This window comes from Anomaloglossus baeobatrachus, chromosome 2, assembly GCF_048569485.1.
Source record: "Anomaloglossus baeobatrachus isolate aAnoBae1 chromosome 2, aAnoBae1.hap1, whole genome shotgun sequence".
NCBI classification, from domain to species: domain Eukaryota; kingdom Metazoa; phylum Chordata; class Amphibia; order Anura; family Aromobatidae; genus Anomaloglossus; species Anomaloglossus baeobatrachus.
In genome coordinates, this window is record NC_134354.1 from 646,135,941 (window position 1) to 646,156,576 (window position 20,636).

The 20,636-nt window shown below is 48.2% G+C and overlaps 1 protein-coding gene across 8 annotated transcripts in view; it reads left to right on the forward strand.

The window, feature by feature from the left end:
- Nucleotides 1-20,636, forward strand: part of ANKRD52 (ankyrin repeat domain 52) — a 137,486-nt gene that overhangs the window by 78,039 nt on the left and 38,811 nt on the right. For all 8 annotated transcript variants that reach the window (XM_075336964.1, XM_075336966.1, XM_075336965.1 and 5 more), the window contains one exon: nucleotides 18,621-18,761. In XM_075336964.1, coding sequence (XP_075193079.1) covers nucleotides 18,621-18,761 — 141 coding nt within the window. The remainder of the gene's footprint in view (nucleotides 1-18,620; nucleotides 18,762-20,636) is intronic.

Genomic DNA, 20,636 nt, shown 5'->3' on the forward strand with positions numbered 1-20,636 from the left:
TAGTGAAGCTTCCGCTGAACAAACAGCGTTCACTACAGACAGGGGTGCAATCTCTCCTTCAAGGCCAGTCGCACCCCCTGAGGCGCCTCATGCACTTCCTAGGGAAGATGGTAGCAGCAATGGAGGCAGTTCCTTTTGCGCAGTTTCACCTGCGTCCTCTTCAATGGGACATCCTACGCAAATGGGACAGGAAGCCGACGTCCCTCGACAGGAACGTCTCTCTCTCTCAGGCAACCAAAGCTTCCCTTCGGTGGTGGCTTCTTCCCACTTCATTATCGAAGGGGAAATCCTTCCTACCCCCATCCTGGGCGGTGGTCACGACGGACGCGAGTCTGTCAGGGTGGGGAGCAGTTTTTCTCCACCACAGGGCCCAGGGTACGTGGACTCAGCAAGAGTCCAAACTCCAGATCAATGTTCTGGAGATCAGGGCAGTGTATCTTGCCCTAAAAGCGTTCCAGCAGTGGCTGGAAGGCAAGCAGATCCGAATTCAGTCGGACAACTCCACAGCGGTGGCTTACATCAACCACCAAGGGGGAACACGCAGTCGGCAAGCCTTCCAGGAAGTCCGGCGGATTTTGATGTGGGTGGAAGCCACGGCCTCCACCATCTCCGCAGTTCACATCCCGGGCGTGGAAAACTGGGAAGCAGACTTTCTCAGTCGCCAGGGCATGGACGCAGGGGAATGGTCCCTTCACCCGGACGTGTTTCAGGAGATCTGTTGCCGCTGGGGGATGCCGGACGTCGACCTAATGGCGTCCCGGCACAACAACAAGGTCACGGCATTCATGGCACGATCTCACGATCACAGAGCTCTGGCGGCAGACGCCTTAGTTCAGGATTGGTCGCAGTTTCAACTCCCTTATGTGTTTCCTCCGTTGGCACTGTTGCCCAGAGTGTTACGCAAGATCAGGGCCGACTGCCGCCGCGCCATCCTCGTCGCTCCAGACTGGCCGAGGAGGTCGTGGTACCCGGATCTGTGGCATCTCACGGTCGGCCAACCGTGGGCACTACCAGACCGACCAGACTTGCTGTCTCAAGGGCCGTTTTTCCATCTGAATTCTGCGGCCCTCAACCTGACTGTGTGGCCATTGAGTCCTGGATCTTAGCGTCTTCAGGATTATCTCAAGAGGTCATTGCCACTATGAGACAGGCTAGGAAACCAACATCCGCCAAGATCTACCACAGGACGTGGAAAATATTCCTGTCGTGGTGCTCTGCTCAGGGTTTTTCTCCCTGGCCATTTGCCTTGCCCACTTTTCTGTCCTTTCTTCAATCCGGATTGGAAAAGGGTTTGTCACTCAGCTCCCTTAAGGGACAAGTCTCTGCGCTTTCTGTGTTTTTTCAGAAGCGCCTGGCCAGACTTCCACAGGTACGCACGTTCCTGCAGGGGGTTTGTCACATCGTCCCTCCTTACAAGCGTCCGTTAGAACCCTGGGATCTGAACAGGGTGCTGATGGTTCTTCAGAAACCACCGTTCGAACCAATGAGGGATATTTCTCTCGCACGCCTTTCGCAGAAAGTGGTTTTCCTAGTAGCAGTCACTTCACTTCGGAGAGTGTCTGAGCTAGCAGCGTTGTCATGCAAAGCCCCTTTCCTGGTGTTTCACCAGGACAAGGTGGTTCTGCGTCCGGTTCCGGAATTTCTCCCTAAGGTGGTATCCCCCTTTCATCTCAATCAGGATATCTCCTTACCCTCTTTTTGTCCTCATCCAGTTCACCAATGTGAAAAGGATTTGCACTTGTTAGATCTGGTGAGAGCACTCAGATTCTACATTTCCCGTACGGCGCCTCTGCGCCGCTCCGATGCACTCTTTGTCCTTGTCGCTGGCCAGCGTAAAGGGACACAGGCTTCCAAATCAACCCTGGCTAGGTGGATCAAGGAACCAATTCTCGAAGCTTATCGTTCCTCGGAGCTTCCGGTTCCCTCAGGGCTGAAGGCCCATTCTACCAGGGCTGTGGGAGCGTCCTGGGCCTTGCGGCACCAGGCTACGGCTCAGCAGGTGTGTCAGGCAGCTACCTGGTCGAGCCTGCACACTTTCACGAAACACTATCAGGTCCATACCTATGCTTCGGCAGATGCCAGCCTAGGTAGGCGAGTCCTTCAGGCGGCGGTTGCACACCTGTAGGACGGAGCCGTTACGGCTCTATTATGAGGTATTATTTACCCACCCAGGGACTGCTTTTGGACGTCCCAATTGTCTGGGTCTCCCAATGGAGCGACAAAGAAGAAGGGAATTTTGTTTACTTACCGTAAATTCCTTTTCTTCTAGCTCCAATTGGGAGACCCAGCACCCGCCCCTGTTTTTTTGTGTACACATGTTGTTCATGTTGAATGGTTTCAGTTCTCCGATATTCCTTCGGATTGAATTTACTTTAAACCAGTTTATAATTTTTTCCTCCTTCTTGCTTTTGCACCAAAACTGAGGAGCCCGTGGGAGCACGGGGGGTGTATAGGCAGAAGGGGAGGGGCTTTACACTTTTAGTGTAATACTTTGTGTGGCCTCCGGAGGCATAGCCTATACACCCAATTGTCTGGGTCTCCCAATTGGAGCTAGAAGAAAAGGAATTTACGGTAAGTAAACAAAATTCCCTTCTTTTCTCCCCAGTTTAATGGGTTAATCATTCATATTTGGACACCACTGTTCTGTTGTACTTAGGAAGGAGAAAAATAATCCTGACAATAACAATTTAAATAGATTTATTCAACTGAAACAATAACAACATTACAGCATAAGTTATTTGCTTAAACAAACATCCATGTTTGTTAACTAATTTGGCTAAACAAAATATATATATATATTTTAAGAAACTTAGACTGTCAGCCCAGCCGACACATGAAAAACTTAAATACTACTGTCCCTGCTGTCCTCTGTAGCTCACTTGTCGTCATCTTCATCATCATCATCATCATCTTCTTTGTTCCTATTCATAATCTGGAAAAGAAAATCAAGCTTTCCTGCTTTATTGGGTCCCAACCGATTTCTCAATTTAGAATGAATGAGTCCAAAGGAAGAGAATATTCTTCCAACGCCTGCAGAAGAAGCTACTGCTGTTAAAAGTGAAATCATTACTTGAACAGTCTATAAATCCAAGCGCTTAAGTGACTTCCACCAGTTTACTGGTGTGACCTTCCTTAAAATATCTTCAGCAAACATATATTTCTTTATCGTTCCTTTGGGAGACCCAGACCATGGGTGTTTAGCTTCGGCCTCCGGAGGGCACACAAAGTACTACACTTAAAAGTGTAGCTCCTCCCTCTGAGCTTATACACCCCCTGGTAGCCAGTCCGAGCCAGTTTATCGCTTTTTGTTCAGGAGGTCGTACATCCACACATGCATTCTCATCTGATTTGTTTGACTTTTGGAAAGAGTTTGAAGAAAAGCGGGTCTATGTCTGGACTCCCGGCATGTCCCTTCTCACTCCACTGTGTCGGCGGTGTTGTTAAGGTTGATTTACAAGGCTGGAGCCTTACATGCCGTGCTCCTTCACCATCCCTTCTGGGCTCTGGCTTGAAGTGGGAGCCAGCACGGTCTCTATGCCTGGCAGGAGTCCGGTCTCCATCCACAGCCCCTTGAGGATTCTGTTGGACCGGAGCGCTCATCCCCAGGGACATGGCCCTGCGTCTCAGCAGCTAAGTACCTGAGACGTTTATGTTGGGGGTCCCGGTTCTTTATTGTAAGGGGAGAGTATGCTGTATGTGATTGTTTTTAACTTTTCCGGCGGGTTCTCTAGCTTTTGCCCGAGAACCGCGCCGATTGTGCCTGCTTGTCGGCCTCGCTTAAATTTAGGCCCCGGCTTCGCTGGAGGCCTAGTTTCGTTTTTCTGCCCTCGCATGTCACTCATGCAGAGGGACAGGTACGACTCCTCCCGGTGGCCGTTCTACACAGGGGAGGGACACTCCCCACTGCTGGGGCGTCCCTCCTTCCCTGCAGGTCTCTATAGCCGTCCAGTTCCCGCCCCTAGGCCCGCCCCCTTTCTTCGCTCCGGCGGCCATTTCTCAGGCAGAGTGCACTCTGCTCTGGGACATCCTGCATGCTGCATCTCGGCTGAGGTGCTGCGCACTGGGGGACCGGGCTTCGGGATCTGGAGGGCACACAACACCGCGCTCAGCGGTCTGGTAAGCCACAGCCGGTCTCCGGTTGTGGACCTCTGTATATTCTCCCTGGGGTTCATTCTCTGCAAAGCCCCCACTCCAGCAGCATGTCTCACACAAGGAGCAAGGCTCCAAAGCTTTATTCTGCATGCACTGCATGTAATCTCCTGCTGCCTGAGCCGAGCATTTATCCACACTGTGATGGTTGCTCTAACTTGGCGGTGCCACAGCCTGGAGTCTCACCCCCAGTGGTCTCTCAGGCTGCTGCTGCACCTGTGACTGAACCCCCGGCCTGGGTAGAGTCCTTTTCTAGGTCCATATCCCAGTCATTTGCTGAGTCCATGGGACTTTTGTCCAGGACTTTGATGAATATGCATCAGCCCCCCTCACAGGGTGCCTCTAATACTCTTGACAGAGGACTCCTATCCTCTGACCTCCGTCCATCGGAGCTCACGGAGGATTCATCATCTGATCCCAGACCCCGTCCTTCTAAGAGAAGGCGCAGGGTTTCCTCCCCCTCCCCATCCCACGACTCTGTCTCAAGAGCTGGAGCTGACTCTCAAGATGAGGAGGATGCCCTCACTGGGGACTCGGAGGCTATGTATCCCATAGAGTTCTCTGAGGGTGGCTCAGATCTTAGTGATTTGATTGCTTCTATTAATTCTGTGCTGGATCTCAATCCGCCAGTGTCAGAGGAGCAACTCTCTTTGGCAGAAAAACATCAGTTTACCTCGCCTAAGAGAGTGAAGAGTGTGTTCTTTAACCACTCCAGTTTTCAGGCCGCTGTGACCAAACCCAGGGCCTGCCCTGACAAACGCTTTCCAAAGCGTGGTTCTGATGACCGGTTACCATTTCCACCTGAGGTGGTCAAGGAGTGGTCTCACTCCCCAAAGGTAGACCCTCCGGTGTCTAGGCTATCAACCCGGACCGTTGTCGGTGGCTGACGGCACGTCACTTAAGGATTCCACTGACCGTCAGATTGACCTTCTGGCCAAATCTGTGTATGAAGCTGCAGGGGCCGCGTTTTCCCCGACTTTTGCAGCAGTGTGGGCTCTCAAAGCCATCTCTGCTTCTCTAGAGGAGATGCATTCCCTCACCAAGGAATCTATGCCTGAGATGGTTACCTTAACTGCTCAGGCTTCAGCTTTTTCATCTTATGCCATGTCTGCCATGCTAGAGGCTGCTCACCGCACTGCGGTGGCTTCAGCTAATTCTCTTGTTATACGCAGGATTTTGTGGCTTCGAGAGTGGAAGGCAGATGCTTCTTCCAAGAAGTTCCTTGCTGGGCTCCCTTTTGCTGGTTCACGGCTGTTTGGTGAACAGCTGGATGAAATCATTAAAGAGGCTACTGGCGGGAAGAGTACTTCCATGCCACAAACAAAGACCAGGAAACCCGCCCAGGGTAGGAATCAATCGAGGTTTCGTTCCTTTCGTTCCTCCAACTGGTCATCCTCTAAGCCTTCCGCCTCGTCCGCTAACTCAGCCAAGGATCAGAAATCCAACTGGCGCCCAAAAGCACGTCCGCAGGAGACCGCAGGAGGTTCTGCCACTAAGGCAGCTTCCTCATGACTCTCGGCCCGCTCCAGCCACGTCCTTAGTCGGTGGCAGGCTCTCCCACTTTGGCGACGCTTGGTTAAAGCAAGTCTCCGATCAGTGGGTGAGAGACATCATATCTCACGGCTACAGGATAGAATTCTCTTCCAGCCCTCCAAACAGATTTTTTTCTCTCAACTCCCCCCTGCTCCAAGGCCACCGCCTTCTCGCAGGCCGTGGCGTCCTTGCAGGCAAACGGAGTGATTGTCCCAGTTCCCGCTCAGGAAGGGTTCAGAGGTTTTTACTCAAATCTCTTCCTAGTTCCAAAAAAGGACGGTACCTTCCGGCCCATCCTGGATCTCAAGCTTCTCAACAAGCATGTCCGGGTGCGGCATTTTCGCATGGAGTCTCTGCGATCAGTCATTGCCTCTATGACCCAAGGGGAGTTCCTGGCGTCCATCGACATCAGAGATGCCTATCTACATGTGCCAATCGCAGTGTCACACCAGCGTTGGTTACGTTTTGCGATAGGAGAGGATCATTTCCAATTCGTAGCTCTCCCCTTCGGGTTAGCCACGGCCCCTCGGGTATTCACCAAGGTCATGGCGGCAGTGATTGCGGTTCTGCACCTCCAGGGGTCAGCAGTGCTTCCTTATCTGGACGACCTTCTGGTCAAGGGTCCATCCAGCGCAGACTGTCAGCGGAGTGTTTTGCTCACTCTCGCCACCCTAGCCCAATTCGGGTGGATTGTCAATTTTCCCAAATCCACTCTGACTCCGACCCAGAGTCTCACGTACCTAGGGATGCAGTTTGAGACTTTGCCGGCACTTGTGAAGTTGCCCTTAATCAAACAGCAGTCTCTCCGGCTAGCGGTGCGCTCTCTCCTGAGGCCCCGCCGTTATTCCCTCAGGCGCCTGATGCAGGTGCTGGGTCAAATGGTGGCTTCCATGGAGGTGGTTCCCTTTGCCCAGTTCCATCTGCGTCCTCTGCAGCTGGACATTCTCCGCTGTTGGGACAAGCGTCCTTCCTCCTTACAGAGGTTAGTGGCTCTGTCGCCACGGACCAGGAACTCTCTTCAGTGGTGGCTTCGACCCCTCTCCCTGTCCCAAGGGCGCTCCTTCCTGACTCCGTCCTGGGTGATTCTCACCACGGATGCCAGCCTATCTGGCTGGGGAGCGGTACATCTCCACCACAGAGCACAGGGCACTTGGACTCAGTCCGAGTCAGCCCTTCCAATCAATGTGCTGGAAACCAGAGCTGTGCTTCTAGCTCTCCTAGCCTTTCACCACCTGTTGGCGGGCAGGCACATTCGAGTCCAGTTAGACAACGCGACAGCGGTTGCCTACATCAATCACCAAGGCGAGACATGCAGCCGCCTGGCAATGTTGGAGGTCCAACGCATTCTTCAATGGGCGGAGGACTCCAAGTCCACCATATCCGCAGTCCACATCCCTGGCGTAGAAAACTGGGAGGCAGATTATCTCAGCCGTCAATCCGTGGACGGTGGCGAGTGGTCCCTGCACCCGGCAGTGTTTCAGTCAATCTGCCGCAAGTGGGGCACTCCGGACGTGGACCTAATGGCATCCCGTCACAACAACAAGGTTCCGGTTTACGTGACTCGCTCCCACGATCCTCAGGCCTTCGCCGCGGACGCTCTGGTTCAAGACTGGTCCCAGTTTCGCCTGTCCTACGTGTTTCTCCCTCTAGCTCTCTTGCCCAGAGTCCTGCGCAAGATCAGAATGGAGGGCCGTCGAGTCATTCTCATTGCACCGGACTGGCCCAGGCGAGCTTGGTATCCGGACCTGCTCTAACTGTCCGTGGAGATGCCGTGGCATCTTCCGGACCGTCCAGACCTGCTCTTGCAAGGTCCGTTTTTCCGCCCGAGTTCTACGGCACTCAAATTGACGGCGTGGCTCTTGAGTCCTGGATTTTGACGGCTTCTGGTATTCTTACTGAAGTCATCTCCACTATGACTCAGGCCCGTAAGTCTTCCTCCGTCAAGATCTATCACAGGACTTGGAATATTTTCCTGTCCTGGTGTCGCTCTTCCGGCCATTCTCCTTGGCCATTCTCGTTGCCGACCTTTGTCTTTTTTACAGTCCGGTCTGCAGCTAGGACTGTCCCTCAACTCTCTCAAGGGACAAGTCTCAGCTCTGTCAGTGCTGTTCCAGCGGCGTCTCGCCCGGCTGGCTCAGATCCGCACTTACATGCAAGGTGCGTCTCACATCATTCCGCCTTATCGGCGGCCCTTGGATCCCTGGGACCTTAACTTGGTCCTCACGGTATTGCAGAAACCCCCCTTTGAGCCCCTTAGGGAGGTTTCTTTGTATCGTCTTTCTCAAAAGGTGGCCTTTCTAGTTGCCATAACTTCTCTCAGGAGAGTCTCTGATTTGGCTGCGCTCTCCTCGGAGTCACCTTTTTTGGTTTTTCACCAAGACAAGGTAGTTCTCCGTCCGACCCCGGACTTTCTTCCTAAGGTGGTCTCTCCCTTCCACTTTAACCAGGATATTTCCTTGCCTTCCTTCTGTCCGGCCCCTGTTCATCGCTTTGAGAAAGCGCTGCATACTCTAGATCTGGTGCGTGCTCTCCGGATTTATGTGGCTCGCACCGCTGCGCTTAGGCGGTGCACCTCTCTTTTTGTGCTAACCACAGGGCGGCGCAAGGGTCTCTCTGCTTCTAAGCCGACCTTGGCCCGTTGGATTAGATCGACCATTTCGGACGCCTACCAGAGTACTCAGGTGCCTCTCCCGCCGGGGATCAAAGCACACTCGACCAGAGCTGTCGGTGCCTCTTGGGCTTTTAGGCACCAGGCTACGGCTCAACAGGTCTGTCAGGCTGCCACTTGTACTAGCCTGCATACCTTTTCGAAGCACTACCAAGTGCATGCTCATGCTTCGGCAGATGCGAGCTTGGGCAGACGCATCCTTCAGGCGTCTGTCGCCCACTTGTGAAGTTAGGCTCCGCCTACTTCTTAGTTTTTTCTGCTTATTCCCACCCAGGGACAGCTTTGGAACGTCCCATGGTCTGGGTCTCCCAAAGGAACGATAAAGAAAAAGAGAATTTTGTTACTTACCGTAAATTCTTTTTCTTATAGTTCCGTATTGGGAGACCCAGCTCCCTCCCTGTTGCCTGTTGGCAATTTTCTTGTTCCGTGTGTTATCACCGGTTGTTGTCGTGGACAGAGTCTCCGGTTGTTCCGGTTCTTACTCTGTTCTACTTGTGGGTGGCTATTCTCCTTCAGCTTTTGCACTAAACTGGCTAGGACTGGCTACCAGGGGGTGTATAAGCTCAGAGGGAGGAGCTACACTTTCAAGTGTAGTACTTTGTGTGTCCTCCGGAGGCAGAAGCTAAACACCCATGGTCTGGGTCTCCCAATACGGAACTATAAGAAAAAGAATTTACGGTAAGTAACAAAATTCTCTTTTTCTAGAATGGTTCCCCCTTAGCTCTGAAGTTTATTATAGTTGGCATTAAAGATTGATGATTGCTGGATACCCATGTCATAGCTAACTCCTCTTCCTCAGCACTTAGGTTTTGACCCTGATATTGGATATTGACAATATTTGCCAAAAAATGAGCTGGAGTCAGTGCTTGTCCCATTCGTTTGTTTACTGCTTGTAATTTAATTCTGTCCATGTGTAGTTCTGTTTTTAAGTGTTCACTCAGTTTCTTCCAAATTTCAACAGCATCCGCAATAAAACAGCTATTTTTCTGTATTTTGTTTAAAGCTTGAGAGATGGGTTTCAGGAAGCTCAGCATATGTTCAACATTTCTCTTAAGCCCAATGTTGAGGATTTTGGCCGTGACAGTGCCAGCTATTTTATCTCGATTTTCTTCACAAAGTGTCATCAGAATAGGCCAGTTTTTGATATACTGCTCAAAACAGTCCACCACAGAGTTCCATCTAACATCTTGTGGGAGCGTTAGCTTGGTTCCACCCATCCTTTTCAGAGCTGCTGCAGCAAAATGATTATTACGGAAGTATTTAGCAATTTCAACAACATTAGCCTTTATTTCTGGAACACTTAAGTCTTTGGCTAAGAGGTGCAGCAAATGAGCACTGCAACCATATGTTATTAGCAGCTTTGTATTCCCTCCCTGCTCTTCTAAATCTCTTCTCATCTTGGATACGTTTGCAGCATTGTCAGTGACCAAACTGCGTATTAGACATTTGAATTTTTGTTCACATGTCGTTATAGCTTTTACTGCCACTTCTTGTAAGTATTCTGCTGTGTGTGCATTTACTGACGTATCAGTTGTTTGTGCAAGGAAGACTTTACCTTCTTCTGTTGTTATACAAGCACATACAATAGGATCATTGTGGACATTACTCCACCCATCAATACTTAGGTTAACAATTTTACCCTCCAGAGCTGTTGCACATTGCTCCATTTCTCTGTCATACACTTGATCCAGCAGTTTCCCTGCAACATCAGCTCTGCTGGGTGGACTGTATCCTGGTCTCAGTGACTGAACCATATTAATGAAATGTGGGTTCTCAGTCAGACGGAAAGAAGGGTTCGTTGCATAAATAAACTGGGCAATTTTTTCATCAATCAACTCTTTTTCTAATCTGCTAGTTCTTATCACAAACCCATCTATGGTGGTTCCAGGAGGTAAAGGTTTTTTCTTCCTTTTGGGTGATGGTGATATGTGGCTGTGGGTGTCTGATGATAATGCTGCTGCTAATGAAGCACTATCCTGGATGGATGATGGTGATCTTGGAGGTGGATAGTTTCCAGAATCCATGAATTCCCCTAAACAAAAAAGTCAATGCTGTTTTTTTATTGTTTATTATACAATTTCTGCTTATTGTACACAACACATCACTGCCCCTGCCCCAAAAGGAATATTTGTTTTTCTTCATAACTGTACCAAATGACAGTAACATGCAGTAATAATAAGAAATATAATTTTTCTCACACATGACAGTTCAGTCTTTAGAAATAAGATTCAATAAAAATGTTTACCAACCTGAAGATCCTGCCTGTTCAGAAGTGTTTCTTTGGTCATCTTCATCACCGCACTTCTCATGATGTTGCCTCATTCGCGCCACCAGGCCTTGCATCTCTTTGTTTTATCGTTTGCATTTTGCACGCATGCCTGCCTTACCGATAGGCAAAGGAGCTTCATTAAAATATTCCCAAACTGGGTCTCTTTTACGGCCTGCTGCCATTATAAGGAAAGAATGTAATAAACCTCAGATCGTACACACAAACAGATCCAGACTTGTCTGTCTGTGGCTATGCTGTAGTGATGGGAAATCTAGTTCATTTTTGGTGATTAGTTCACCATGAACTAGTTCACTGAAAAGATTAGTTCAAAAGATTAGCTCATTTAGTTCATTTAGTTCAGTATTTCTCTCCACCCTATCCTGTGAGGAGCTGATAGGAAATGCATCATGTGACCTGTGAACTAAATGAACTATATGAGCTGCTGAACTAAATGTTCTACTGAGAATGAATCAGGACAGTCTAGTTCAGTCTGATGCATCTCACTGAGCCCAGCAGCGCCCCCTGTGGTAGTGTAGAGTACTGACCCATAATGAATGTGTATGAGGGAGCCCAGCAGCGCCCCCTGTGGTAGTGTAGAGTACTGACTCATAATGAATGTGTATGAGGGAGCTGAGGAGCAGTTCAGCATTCACCATTTTGAGAACAGAACAGGAGCCAGTGGTAAAGTTTTTAGCAAGACTGATCTTCTAGACTACAGGAGGCCGATCCTCTACAGGAGGCCGATCCTCTACAGGAGGCCGATCCTCTACAGGAGGCCGATCCTCTACAGGAGGCCGATCCTCTACAGGAGGGTGATCCTATCACACAGACGGGTGAGGGGCATGAACCACACACACAAACTCTCTCTCTCTCTCATACACACATATAAGCTGTGTCTGTCTACTGTGCAATTTCAGTTTTTATTAATATTATTATTACTATTATATTTGTATTTGATGTGTGGTCTAGTGTTTTACTACCTTCTTTTCCAGCATCAGGGGCTATAAAGAGCCAGTGTGAGAGCAGGAGCCTCCTGGAGCTGTAGAGGATCACTCTCTGTCTCCTCACACTGCTGTTTAGTTCAAAAGATTAGCTCATTTTAGTTCAGTATTTCTCTCCACCCTATCCTGTGAGGAGCTGATAGGAAATGCATCATGTGACCTGTGAACTAAATGAACTATATGAGCTGCTGAACTAAATGTTCTACTGAGAATGAATCAGGACAGCCTAGTTCAGTCTGATGCATCTCACTGAGCCCAGCAACGCCCCCTGTGTAGAGTGTAGAGTTTTGACCCATAATGAATGTGTATGAGGGAGCTGAGAAGCAGTTCAGCAGCCACCATTTTGAGAACTGAACAGGAGCCAGTGGTAAAGATTTTAGCAAGACTGATCTTCTAGACTACAGGAGGGTGATCCTCTACAGGAGGGTGATCCTCTACAGGAGGGTGATCCTCTACAGGAGGGTGATCCTCTACAGGAGGCTGATCCTCTACAGGAGGCTGATCCTCTACAGGAGGCTGATCCTCTACAGGAGGCTGATCCTCTACAGGAGGCTGATCCTATCACACAGACAGGTGAGGGGCATGAACCACACACAGAAAAACTCTCCCTCATACACACATATGAGCTGTGCCTGTCTACTGTGCAATTTCAGTTTTTATTAATATTATTATTACTATTATATTTGTATTTGATGTGTGCTAGTGTTTTACTACCTTCAAGTGTGAGAGCAGGAGCCTCCTGGAGCTGTATGAGGATCACTCTCAGTCTCCTCCCACTCGCTGTTTAGTTCATAATGAACTAATCTCTGTCAGGATGGTGAACTAGATGAACTAGTTCACTCTGAAGATTAGTTCATTTTGAACTACTCACTCACGAACTACCCATCACTACTACCGTGTTTCCCCGAAAGTAAGGCCCTGTCTTACATTAATTTTACCCCCAAAAGTCCCACCCTGCCTTACTTTCGGGGGAGGCCTTACATTGGAAAAAAAATGACAATTTTTTTTAACAATAAAATTAACATTTATTAACAGGCTGAACAGTATGGTCAAACAAATGTCTCAAGAATATCTTGTTACGTACTAAAGTTCCGTATCATTACGGTATTTTCATGTATAACATGCAAAACAATGAACAGTAACGAACAGTCTCAATACCGTATGTAACACCGTAACATAAAGCAAGATTTATTCAAGGACAACCATGTCATCCTCTTCTGGAACATCATCATAAACATCCAAGTTTTGAGGTTCCTCTGGAATTGCTTGGGACTCAAGTTCCTGCAGAATCAGTGGGCCATATCGCTCATGTGTAGCCACGGCACTGTCCAGAAATGAGCAGGTCTTGTCCAGGTAGCCAGCTCGTAGGGCATTTTGAATGCAAGTGTCCGTGATCTTAGCCCATGAATTTTTGACCCAATTCACGATCTCTGGCAGTCTGGGCTTCACAAAGTTCCCACGCACATTTCTCTCCATTCTGTTCTCAATGTAGTCATTGATCTCGGCACGGAGATTGTCCTTGAAGGGCTTGTTTATGGCGATATCCAGAGTCTGGAGAGAAGCAGTCATCCCTGCCGGAATCATGATCTGGTCGATTCGGCGCTCATGAAGAAAGTTCTTCATGTCTTTGGCGCGGTGTGTGCTGGCTGCATCCCAGATCAGCATTCCTCTTTGGGTGCCTCGCATAACAAGCGGCAGCATTAAATCAAGCCACTTCCTTATAACCGCTTGTGTGGCCCAGGCTTTCTCAGTTTCCAGCACATAAATGCCAGACACCCTCTCAATCTTGTCCTTCTTGCCTTTTGCAATGAGTAGCGGTGGGACTTTAGTGCCATCCAGCCGAATTGCCAAAATGCAGGTGACACGTGCACTTTCATACGCAGTGGAGGGGAACGTACACGGAGGAGGCACCTCGTTGTTCGATGGTGGTTTGAGCAGCTTGGCCCATGAACACTGCGGTTTCATCCATGGCAATCATGTTGGAGAGACTGTACTTTGTGAAGTCAGTGTCATCCACAAACTTTTTGTAGGCAAAAGCACGTTTCACTATTTCTGCATCCTCCAGCCTAAAGAGTGTGGTGGATCTTCTCAGAGACAGGTCATTGCGCTCAAGAAAGTTATCCACCCAGTGCTGTGAGGCCTTGAATTCCTCAGGGGAAATCTCAAACTGTGGTGCACTTGCAAGAGCAAATTCCTGAATCTGAGCCCTGGTCACCACCAATGTCTTCGCTCTCCTGTCAGCAACCCACTCAGAGACCAGGGCTTCCAGCTCAGTAAATATTGGTTGCCGACCACATCCAACCTTACGCATTTTAGCCTTTCCGGTCTCCGCTTGTTCACTGAGGTGATCATAATCAGCTCGCCATTTGCGGACCAAACGTTCAGCCAGCATTTTTTGTTTGCAGAATTCCACAAGATTCTTGCCCCGAGATTCCTCCACTATCCCTTTTTTGTACTCCACAGAGTAGCTTTTTCTTTTACAGGGACCGGAAGAGCTCATCTGGGGGAAAAAATATACGGTATCAGCATTGTTTCTGGTTCCGTATCTGTTTTACAGTACGGTACTTTACATTACGGTAGACTGTTCAACAAGCAAGCAATCCCTGCAGCCTCCCCATTGTTGTACAGTCCGACATCCCTCCCCATACAGTATCCCTGCAGCCTCCCCTTTATTGTACGGTACATTACGGCATCCCCTGCAGCCTCCCCATTGTTGTACAGTCCGGCATCCCTCCCCATACAGTATCCCTGCAGCCTCCCCTTTATTGTACGGTACATTACGGCATCCCCTGCAGCCTTCCCATTGTTGTACAGTCCGGCATCCCTCCCCATACAGTATCCCTGCAGCCTCCCCTTTATTGTACGGTACATTACGGCATCCCCTGCAGCCTCCCCATTGTTTCACAGTCCGGCATCCACCCCATCCTCCCCCCTGCAGCCTCCCCATTGTTTCACAATCCGGCATCCACCCCATCCTCCCCCCTGCAGCCTCCCCATTGTTTCATAATCCGGCATCCACCCCATCCTCCCCCCTGCAGCCTCCCCATTGTTTCATAATCCGGCATCCACCCCATCCTCCCCCTGCAGCCTCCCCATTGTTTCATAATCCGGCATCCACCCCATCCTCCCCCCTGCAGCCTCCCCATTGTTTCATAATCCGGCATCCACCCCATCCTCCCCCCTGCAGCCTCCCCATTGTTTCATAATCCGGCATCCACCCCATCCTCCCCCCTGCAGCCTCCCCATTGTTTCATAATCCGGCATCCACCCCATCCTCCCCCCTGCAGCCTCCCCATACAGTGGTTCTGCCCCCCACTCTGCCACCACACACACTGACACATACGGTACCGGTACAGCCCCACACGGCACCCACACACATATCGTACCGGTACCGTACACACACACACACACTGACACAGCCCCATACGGCACCCATACACATACCGTACACACACACACACACACACACACACACACACACACACACAGAGAGTTTCGGAACTTACCGTTACTTTCCTTCTGTTTCGATCTCCTCTGCGGTGCCGGGCTGACGTATCTGATGCCGGGGACGCTGGACCAATCGGAGCGAGCCTGCAGGCGGTGACGTCGCGGCTGATTCGGCCAATCAGCTGCGAGCCGGCTGACTGGCCAATCACAGCTCGAGCTGATGGCCAGCAGGGAGCCTGTGACTTACAGGCTGATCGGCCAATCAGCTGCGAGCAGGAAGAGCGTTGACCCGGGACGCGCCGCAGGCCGGTGAGATATGCGGCCTTACATTACATTACGCCGCGACCACCACCCATAGGCGGCCTTACATTCCCGGGCCCCCCGCTACCCTGCCTTACAATCGGGGGGTGCCCTACATTGGCGGACCCCCCCGAAACCCCCACCCTGCCTTACTTTCGGGGAAACACGGTATGCTGCAGTATTGTGCTCAAAGTTTCACTTTCATTTTCTTGTCTGCTTGCCCTTCCTCCTCCTCACACTTAGATTCACATTCTTCTTGTGTTGTGCAGATCTATTCCACTCCAAACAATCAAACATATTGTCTAACTTCTTGGACTTGGCACTGAAGGGGTTGATTCTGTATTCATAGGTTTGTAGAACAATAGGATTAAGGTCTTTTTTCTCAACTCTGTTCATGTTGTAATATTTTTGCCGTGAAGAAGAGGCTGGGACCTCTACGGAGTCAAATTCAGTTTTGAGAACTGCGTAAGTAAAGCGAGCGTCTGGGATAATATAGTAGAGAAACTGCCCACTAATCCTACAGAAACCTCTGGAAGAGCATGGCATTGTGAATGTTACACATATACAGCCTTTATTCCACTGAGTTAAACAACTCAGCTTTATCTCATTATGGAAGAACCTTTGGATGGTAAAATATTTTCCTCAAAAAGCAGTTTATTCAAAAAAATCGGATTTTAAATCAAAAACTGATTTTTTTGATTTTTTTTTTTTAAAAAAAAACATTGATTTTTATCCACCCTGGTCACAGGACCATGTTAAGTGAAAGAAGCCAGGATGGTAGTTTGCCCCGTAGTCACTCCGCACAGTCCTGCACATGTAGCCTCCCGGTTACACATGCTACTGCTGCCAAGAGGTAAGTATGGGCCAAAGCAGGGGATTTCCTCAGGTATTTCCGCAGGAATAATTGACATGCAGTTATGTGCGGCTGCGGGATATCTGCAGTATATTCCGCAACCGCACATTCCGCAACGTGGACACAGCACTCCCCATGTCCCATAGGATAACATGGGGAGTGTCTGTACATGCTGAAACCTGCGGATTTATCTGGATAAATGCGCAGGTTTTCCGCTGCAAAATCCGCAAAAGCAAGCTCCCGTGGGCACAGGGCCTTAGTCTTCAAGGTTGGCACACACTGTTGGTGGTATGTTGGCCAATTCCTCCATGCAGATCTCTTCTAGAGCAGTGATGTTTTGGGCCTGTGGCTGGGCAGCACGGACTTTCAACTCCCTCCAAAGGTTTTCTATATTGTGCAGTAAAATAAATAATTAAAAAAATAAAACAAAACAAAGTGCGGTCCCCCCCAATTGATACCCAGCCAAGATAAAGCCTCACAGCTTCTGGCTGGTATTCTCAGACTGGGGAGGCCTATCGGTTTTATTCATTTTATTTGTTTCACAAAATATTATATGGGATGCTATTCCTCAGTGAAGGAATCTTCAAAATTTATATTGTCAATTAAAAAAAAAAAGTGCAAAACAAAGGCAATGCAGATGACATGAGCAAAATATGATCCACTTTTCATATGTAAAATTTTGACAGATGTGTGAATGTGATCCGTGTTGTTTTTTTTTTGTTTTTTTTGTTTTTGTCTTTTAAAGTGCAGACCTGTCACCGTGTCAGAAGAGGCAAATTAAGTCATATTTTATTCCTGCGGCTCCCCTGAATATTTTATTATTTCTGCCATACGGTTTCATAGATATGGGTTTTTCCTTTATTGCTGAGATTTCTGGCCTCTATTAATGGGGCAGTGGTCACAGGTTTCTCTTGGAGTTTTTTTTTTTTTTGGCTGCTCTGCATTATTACCCTTAGGGTATGTGCGCACGTTGCTTTTTACCTGCTTTTTACCTGCTTTTTACCTGCTTTTTTGCTGCTTTTTCTTCTGCGCTGTTTAATGCCAAAATGGATGTGTTCTTCTATTCAAGCAAAGTCTATGGGAATTTGGGTTTCTTGTTCACACTGTTGTTCAAAATGCTGCCTTTTTGTGGCAGAACTTTGGTCAAAAACTCAGCTTTGCAGTGCAAAACCCAAATGGCAAAAACAATTGACATGTTGCTTCTTTGAAAAGCTGAGTTTTTGACCAAAGTTCTGCCACAAAAAGGCAACATTTTGAACAACATAGTGTGAACAAGAAACCCAAATTCCCATAGACTTTGCTTGAATAGAAGAACACATCCATTTTGGCATTAAACAGCGCAGAAGAAAAAGCAGCAAAAAAGCAGGTAAAAAGCAGGTAAAAAGCAACGTGCGCACATACCCTTAGAGCCACATCCCTTTTAGTAAATTTCATGAACATAAGCACTGAATAAAAAAAAAATAATCTCTGGAGCAGTATAGCATAACAAAGAACGGCATACTCTGCAGCAGCGGGAATAAAATTAATCCTAGACCTGGCTGCCTTAGGGGTACTTTGCACACTACGACATCGCAGCTGGGGTCAAATTGAAAGTGACACACATCCGGCGTCGCTGTCGATATCTTAGTGTGTAAAGCGTTTTTGATACGATTAACGAGCGCAAAAGCATCGTAATCGTATCATCGGTGTAGTGTCCGTCATTTTCATAATTGCACGGTAGCGACGGTACGATGTTGTACCTCGTTCCTGCGGCAGCACATCACTGTGTGAGAAGCCGCAAGAGTGAGGAACATCAGCTTACCTGCATCACTGCGGCTCACGCCGGCTATGCGGAAGAAAGCAGGTGGGCGGGATGTTTACGTCCCGCTCATCTCCGCCCCTCTGCTTCTATTGGCCGCCTGCCATGTGATGTCGCTGTGACGCCGCACGACCCGCCCCCTTAGGAAGGCGGTGGGTCGCCGGCCAGAGTGACGTCGCAGAGCAGGTGAGTGCATGTGAAGCTGCCATAGCGATAATGTACACTACGGCAGCTATCACAAGATATCGCTGCTGCGACGGGGGCGGGGACTACCGCGCTCGGCATCGCAAGCATTGGCTTGCGATGTCGTAGTGTACAAAGTACCAATTAGGCCTGGTGACAGATCCTCTCTAACTTTCCCCAGTGGTAAATGGTTTGGTCTTGTTGCCACTTTCTTTTCCACTTACTGTCAAGCTAAAATGTAAAACGGTAGCAAAAAGATCTGACTGCAGCATCTTTGCCTACTCACTTGGAGAGTATCTGAAAAATGCAAAAAAAATAAAAAATGTTATTTTATTATTTTATAAAAAATTAAAATGCGTATCAATTTTTTACAGAATCAGATTGATCATTTTATATATATATATTTTTTTTTCTTGTAGGACACCGCTGCATTATGCTGCTGCCAATGGCAGCTACCAGTGCACAGTGACTCTAGTCACCGCTGGAGCCAGTGTTAATGTGGCAGACTCCAAAGGCTGCACTCCCCTACATTATGCTGCTGCTTCAGATACCTATAGAAGGTGAGTGCAGATTTAATTGTATTCTCAATTCATTGTTTTATAAGGTTTCACGGCAACTCATTATTTTATAAGATTTCTCTTAACCTTTGTCAGGCTGCATAATTTTAACAAAATTTCTCGACCTCTTATCTCGGAAGGGGGTGCAGATATTTTATTGAAATTTGGCCAATATATTCTGGACAAAAACTGCTGAGATGTCACGAAATTTCAGCCCTCTACGGCTTTTCGAAAAAAAAAAAAAAAAAAATATTTCAATTTAAAAAGAGAATGGTTACAATTGTACCTATTCAGCCGGACGAAGGTTAAGGACGAAGTCATTAGACCAGGCAGGCAATAGACAGTTCCTGTCCATTTTAAAGAGGTTGTCCAGTACTTTTACATTGATGGCCTATCCTTAGAATGTTTGATCGGCCGGAGTCCAACACCCCGCACGTCAACTGAACCCAGTGCCAGCGGCGGCGGCAGGCTGCTGGAAATGCTCCTTCCCTGATTTATGTTTTGGTCTCCTGTTACCTGATAGTTTCCCAAAAAGTGAGGTTCCTTTTTGTTTTGTTTTTTGGGTTTTTTTTTTTTAAGACATCATCATTATATCAGTCTGTGGTATATCAGAATCTGTGATGCATAGTTGATGATGACCTCAAAAGATATCCCACACACTTCTTACTGCTGATTGGACAGTGGTGGAGCAGCTATGGTTTATGTCCTTTTAACACTAGTTTCTGTAGACCACTCAATTGTTAGTTTATTAATATGCATAATTGCTGAAGAGTTGAATAATGATAATTCTCTTCCATTCTAAAGGGAATATGTCGCCAGGTTTTTGCCACATAATCTGAGAGCTGCATAACGTAGAGGCAGAGACCCTGATTCCAGTGATGTCACTTATTGGGCTGCTTAGAATAGTTTTGATCTACTGCTGATTAAACAGTGAATTTATTATTAGAGGACTATTTTGCGTGCTGCCAGGTAGTCCAGCATATTCTTGAGATCTGTATAACTGCTAGATCTGCAGCAGAGAAAACATTGATTTTATCAAAATGACAGCAACCGGTAAGTGACACATCGCTGGAATCAGGGTCTCTGCCCCTACATTATGATGCTCTCAGATGGGAGAGAAAAAAACCTGATCACTGATTCCTTTTAACCCCTTAACGACCCATGACGTACTGGGTACGTCATGGATCGTGTGCCGGTAAGCTCCGCCCCTTGCTGCCGGCAGGCGGCGGCGATCCGCGCACATATCAGCTGTTATCAACAGCTGACATGTGTGCCTGCTAGCCGCGGGTGGAATCGCTTCCACCCGCGGCCATTAACCCCTTACATTTCGCTGCCAAAATCTTGGCAGCGATATGTATATGGGCGCCGCCATGACAGTAACTTACCCCGCCCCCACCGGAAGTCACGTGACATGATCACGTGACTTTCGGCGGTTGCCATGGTAGCACAGGGTCATGTGATGACGCCTGTAGCTAACATGACTCACTTCCTCTCAATGCCGGAATACAGCCGGCATTGAAAGTGAAGCAGCAAATCTGCAGTTCTCAGCTCTGTAGCTGAGATCTGCAGATAGTGCAAAGCGATCGGAATGCTGATCGCTATAGCCCCCTAGGGGGACTAGTAAAATAAAAAAAATAAAGTTTTTAAAAAAACCCTAAAAGTTCAAATCACCCCCCTTTCATCCCATTGAAAATTAAAGGGTTAAAAAAATAAAAAATACACACATATTTGGTATCGCCACGTTCAGAAATGCCCGATCTATCAAAATATAAAATCAATGAATCTGATCAGTAAACGGCGTAGCGGCAAAAAAATTTCAAACGGCAAAAATACGTTTTTTGGTCGCCGCAAAATGCAATAACAGGCAATCAAAACTGG